The sequence below is a fragment of the Penaeus monodon genome, chromosome 37 (genome assembly GCF_015228065.2).
Source record: "Penaeus monodon isolate SGIC_2016 chromosome 37, NSTDA_Pmon_1, whole genome shotgun sequence".
Taxonomy (NCBI): domain Eukaryota; kingdom Metazoa; phylum Arthropoda; class Malacostraca; order Decapoda; family Penaeidae; genus Penaeus; species Penaeus monodon.
The window spans coordinates 2,941,275-2,947,212 of NC_051422.1; the positions used below are offsets into that span (position 1 = coordinate 2,941,275).

A 5,938-nucleotide genomic window follows, 5' to 3' on the forward strand; every position below is an offset into this window, starting at 1 on the left:
TGGATGCTTGTAAGTTCCTTTCATGTGCTGATGACTTGCCCAGAGTGGAAAAACTGGACTCAGGATCTTCAGAGGCAGGAGTACCTATAATGAAAAGTAGCTTTGCTGCAAGTGGAAAAGACAAAAGCTTTACTGAAGGATTGTCAAATGTCTCGCATCCAACGATTCCAGATGCAAGTTCTGCTGCTACCAATGGGATTATTGTTGGCCTGCTCCAGAGGATGAATGAACTCCAGAATGAAGTCAATGCACTAAAGCTCAAGTCCATAGTTGATGCTCAAATGGGAATTCATATGAGACCCAATCTTGTAGGCCCAATATTGGGGCCATTGGTTGCCAGGACACAGACACAGTTAGGGGATTCTGCAAGAAATTTGTTCCAGAGCATCCAAGAAAACCCGAGATTGGGCGTGGATGTGGATAGGTTTTATGAGGGACCACAAGGCTTTGCCATCCCTACTGTCTCTGCCCCAATCAGCACCCTGGCAAAAGGCCCTCCTCCTGGGTTTGCCCCGTTGCCATACTACCTTTCCACTCCAGGACCTGCAGTCCACACAGAAGACATAACTGCCCCACCTCTTGAGTCTTCAAAGCCCACTGAGGAGATCTTCTACAGCGATGAGTGAGTTTTTGTGTTGTAATAGAGCAAGATTTTAAAGATTATGCCATGTTGTATGTGGGATATTATTTCAAGAATCTTCGTAATGCTACTTCTGGTGTAAATAAGTTCAGCTTTGTCACTGAAACATTACAATATAGATAATTTTTACTTGGTTACCCATTTGATTTTACCTTTAACATGTAAACTATTCATTCAGTTCTGATTTGATTATCATTAGTGTTATGAATGTTATATTGATATTTCTATCAGTACTTAACTTTATTTCCTTTTTCCAGTGAAGATGGAGTACCAGAGAGTCCTCCAGCACAAGAAGAGGCAGAGTGTCATGTGCTTCCTGTCTGCTTCAAAGGCACACACACCTTCCACCTGGTATTTGCAGGAGGCGAGGCACACCTCTTGAGTGGAGAGATTTCACGCCTCCTGTGGAATGCCAACATCCTTGAGACCTTGCTGCAGGAGAGGGGCATAGTTCTACCCTCCCTCAAGATGACCATAGCCAGTCACCAGGACATTTATCTCCGCCTGGTGGAGTAAGTTTTGCCTCGTGTATGGTGAGACGTGTTTGTATTGAAGCAAAGTGAAAGATTTTCAGTACAGCCTCAGGAGGGGGGCATATGGATGCACCAGGTTAAGGAGATATTTCAAAATCTTGTTATACATCAGTACTATGCCATTCATTGTTATTGACACTGCTAGAGTTTTATGGCCTTATATTCTGAATTTAGAGCTTCCTCACCTTCCAACAAAATTACCTGCCCCAAACAGAAGACATCTAAGAATACAGCTTAGGTACAAGACTTCATGTTAGAAGCATATTAAGGATTCTGTAGTGCCTCTTGTGCTCTAATCAGGCAGCATTGTTCATCCTGGGGTGCTCTGCTGGCAAAATGTTATGCACCCAGGACTTCAGCCTCTGGGCTAGTACAGTGGTAATGTGTCGGCCTCTCATCTGAGGGGTCGGCTGTTCACGCCCCGTCCAGGCGTGAGAAGTTGCAACTGTCGCCTGGAGTTTACTGCTGTGGCTGGGCACCATGGCGGGTTAGGACTCGGTTCAGCCGGGTCAGCACCAGCTGACACACATGAGCAAAATCAAGCAGACAGTATGTCACACCAAGAATATCCATTGTAACAAATGGAATCAAAACCAAACTTCACTGGACTGAAAGATTGATTTTGCTTGTGCAAAAGCAGCAGCAATATGATTCAGGGTTTTTGAAATATACCCAAGAACAGTAGTAGGAGACCTTGATAGATTCAGGTTTTAGCTACTGTACTCTCCCCTCCCGTAATATATCTCGCTCTTTAGGAACATATTACTCTTCCTCTCCCTTTCTCTTTTCTTCCTTTTTCTCACCCCCTTCCCTTCTTGCTTCCTCTTTCTCTCCCCCCCCCCCTCCCTCACCTTTTGTTTGCTTTTCTTCTACCTTCTTATTCCCACTCTTTTCTTTGCTTCTATCCTTTCTTATCTGTGTCACCACATTGCAGGTGTGGCACTGATGCAGTCTATGATGATGTCACAGGTAAGCTACAGAAGACTCTAACTGCCTTCCCCCTGCATGTCCTCCCTTGGATACTGAGATACTTCGCTCATGATGACCAGCAGCTTTTGGTGTGGGTGGAGGTAGGTTGTGGGTCTTCAGTGGCTGTGTTAAGTATGTGATGGTTATGGAATTAGAACACGAAAGGTAGTATAAGTAGTATAAGCATGGACCTTCTCCCTCTGAAAGTTAGATATTTTTCATATTTATATGTATTATTTCAAGTTATGTGAAAAGGGAACATTTCAGGATATATTTATTTTCCCCCATTTTAGCTTAATGTATCCCACCCCAAACCCCAGTAAACTCGCATGCACTAGAAGTTCTTATTCTTTCATTTTGCCTTCTCCATGTAATTGTAATTTTTTTGACAGGTACTGTGTGACAAGTATAGAAATGTGGACAGAGAGCATGGAGAGGGAAGAGAACTGCAAGGAGAGGACGAGCAAGGAGCAGGAGGTGGACCAGCAGAAACAGAAGTTAAATGTAATAAACATGGAGATGAAGTAGCAGAACCACAAGTTGCATTGGACATTCATCAGAGAGAACCTACAGTAGAACCAAGAGAACCAATATTAGGATGGAATAAACAGAGAGAAGAACTAGCAGAAGAACCAGAGCTAGAATTAAGATTGAGTAAACCCACAGTTTTGGAAGCAGAAGCAAAAAACCCAGAGCCAACAGAAGCAGATCATGCTGATTCTGAGATGTCGTTAGGGTTTATGGTTCGGTTATTGAGAAGCAAGTTGAAGAACTCTTCCACTGACTCTTGCAAAAGTGTGGAAGCTTACCAAGAGGTTCAACTTCAAGAAGAGAGACGGCATGATGGAGAAGCAGAGAGTCTGGCTTGTGCATCAGAGCCAACAGAAGCAAGACATACTGATTCTGAGATGCAAGAAGACTTCTCAAACCAACTCAAGTTTACAAAGGATCTCCCAAGTACCAAATACCCCAAATTGCCACTGGAAAATTATCCAAGTCAGAAGATCCCTGGTCACTGTAATGGCACAATGCATGTGAATACTGTGTCAGACGAGAATAGGAATCACAAGAGAGTCCCAAACAGAGGCCGAGGGAAGTTCAGTCTTTGTTCTGTGAGACGCCCAGGCTTCAACTACCAAGATGCCACTGGGACAAGGCCGAAGAATGTTCTTTTCAGAGAGAGACCCAGCCAGGAAGACCTGAACATTTTTGAGGAAACGGATACATCCAGTAGCACATTGAGTAAAGTCAACAGTTCAAGAATTGTGAGGGAAGGTATATATTATAACTTTAATGCAGCTGCAACTTCATTCTGTGATTATGAGTTTTTCTCCTCACCAGAGTATCTCTCCCATTTCCAGGGGGTAAACACCTACTACCTTCTCCAGACATACCAACAGGGACCAGCAGTTCCGGTGCTCCCAGTGTGGATGGTGTCTCTTCATTCATGCATGCCTAAGTCTGGATTAAAACGCTATCCTCTGTGATGGCATTGCAATCAAATGAGTTACAAAGCCATTATGATTGCTTGCTGTCAAAAGCTAGATTTGCGTTTTCTATTTTTCATTATTGCCCTTTTAGAAGGGCAGATAATTTTTGTTTGTTTTAGCCGTCTGTCATGACCACATATGTTCATATAGGTTAGGAAAAGGAGAGCAATTCAAACATTAATTTTATTTCATCTTTTAAAAAATTATTAGATTTGAGTTTCATTATTGCCCTTTTAGAAGGGCAGATTTTTTTTTGTTTTAGCCATCTGTGATAAGGAAAAGAAATATATTTTATTTCATCTTGTAAAAAAAATATTATTGGAACCAGCTCAAGGCAAGGAAATATTTACATTCAACATACATAAACAACAGTTCTGTTCTAGTGATACGTAAGCAAGATTAACTGTCGACCCTTGGTACGAAATCTAGCTGCCACCACCTGGTTAATTCGTCCTAGAACGCAAGGTATTATGTACTTAAAGGAAGAGGCATGTTGAAGGGTGTGAACGAAGTTATAGAAAGCAACTGTAAGTGTATGTAAGTTACCAAGGCTCACGGGTCAACACTGGTTAGCATGGTTATGTCCGAGATCGAGTGCGTGTCGACCTGAAGTCGATAGAAGTCAGATTTAAGGATTTGAACTCGTGCCCTTCTGAGTCTTGATAATCCCAAGCGTTATGCCAAGATCCAACCCCGGGGGCTCCCTTTTTCTTGTGTTCCCTTAAATTCTCCTATATGCTTTAAATTCGATATACAAAGTCAGTCAGGCAGAAATACTGGCGTTTCTGAATTTACTCTTAAATAGAATTTCGACTGGAAGCGGAGGGGATTCATGATGGGGTCTAAAAGTATTCTATTCATATTTACAAAAGGTTTATTTCGATAAAACAGGTTGAAAGCAAACAATTAAAATACATTAAACACTAAAAATACCGAAAAGAATTAAAACACGAACACCAAAAACCACTGGGTTAAAATACGTAACACATGGAATGAGATAAAAAAAATAATAATCGCAAAAGAGAGCACATCACCCTATGAAGACCCCCCCAATCCCTTGCCCGTTGTTGTCGTGGGGGGGCTTAGGAGGCGGAGACTGGGACCCAATGATGGGGAACTCCCCAACCTTGGGACTCAGCCCTCGACTCAACTAATTTTGCATGGTCTTTATTTTCCTTCCCACCTTTCGTTTCTGTCCCTTCACCAAACCCTTCTGCTATCCACCTCCTAAGGTGTGAGAGCCGTGCTGAAAGGATGAAAGGCTGACTTTGTGCCAGTCCTGAACGGCCTGAGGGAGCCATGGGCACGGTATTCCCCTGATTGTTATCTAGCCCTTACCCCTCAAGGGGACCCTGAGGGGTGGACTGTTTTTATCCCCAACATAATCCAGGCTTACCATGGCCAATAATGAAAACCTATCCCCACTATTAGGGGCAATGAGGCTTGCCCCTTTATCAAATAGCCCCAAAGATGTAAACTCATCCGATTCCCTGACCCCAGGCTCTCCTTTGACCACGGCTCCGAACACTGCAACAACTACCCCCTCATCAATGCCTACTAGTACAGTAGCCAACAACCAATCCTTAAGGAACATTTCCACTCTCCCAGCACGCTCAACTCATCACCTCTACCCCCACAACCTCCAACATCAACCACCCCATCCTCCCTTATTAATACCTTACAGCCTTATTGCCCACCTCCCCATAACACTATCTCCCTCAACACTACTCCATCGTCACGCACCCGCCCTTCGACTACCCCTATCACTACAACAATATTGAATACCCTCTTCAGCGCAGCCAAATGGGACCGATTTTCGTGATCCCTCCCACAGCTCCCTACTCTGACAACACCCTTCTCTTCCAACAATGTCTCCAAAAACAAGTAGGTAAAGTCTCTTTCCGTAGCCGACCCGACCGCTCCCGTCTTGTCACAGTAACATCCGAAAACCAAGCCATAGCATTAACAAAACTAACAGACATATATGGTAACCCCATCCTTGCAGAACCCCATCCAACCCTCAATACTTGCACCGGAACAGTTTCAATCTCCCCAGCAAATTGCCCAATCTATGACAAAGATTGGTCAGATTGTGGAGAAGACCTACTTGCCTGTCTCACAGACTATGATGCAACGTCAGTACAATGCTACTCCATTCCCCCCAGAGGTAATCGAAAGAAACCCACTAACATAGCCAAAATTACCTTCCGTAGACATGACCTTCCCTTTAACGTCTATATAGGAGGAGAATCCCTCCCTGTGCGTCCATACCAACCTCCTCCACGTCAGTGCCAAAATTGTTGGCG

The 5,938-nt window shown here is 43.7% G+C and overlaps 1 protein-coding gene across 1 annotated transcript; it reads left to right on the forward strand.

The window, feature by feature from the left end:
- The first annotated feature begins 6 nt into the window (after positions 1–6).
- On the forward strand, positions 7–3,932 carry LOC119596120. Its single transcript, XM_037945266.1, has 5 exons — positions 7–622; positions 898–1,152; positions 2,108–2,243; positions 2,535–3,417; positions 3,504–3,932. Exons 1-5 carry the CDS (start codon positions 90–92, stop codon positions 3,599–3,601), a joined length of 1,905 nt encoding a protein of 634 aa, XP_037801194.1. The 5' UTR covers positions 7–89; the 3' UTR covers positions 3,602–3,932.
- Positions 3,933–5,938: the final 2,006 nt, after the last annotated feature.

Coding starts and splice junctions, on each gene's coding strand:
- LOC119596120 (XM_037945266.1), top strand. CDS start 90: ATGAAAAGTAGCTTTGCTGCAAGTGGAAAAGACAAAAGCTTTACTGAA. Junction 623..897: donor GAGATCTTCTACAGCGATGA/GTGAGTTTTTGT, acceptor TCCTTTTTCCAG/TGAAGATGGAGTACCAGAGA. Junction 1,153..2,107: donor ATTTATCTCCGCCTGGTGGA/GTAAGTTTTGCC, acceptor ACCACATTGCAG/GTGTGGCACTGATGCAGTCT.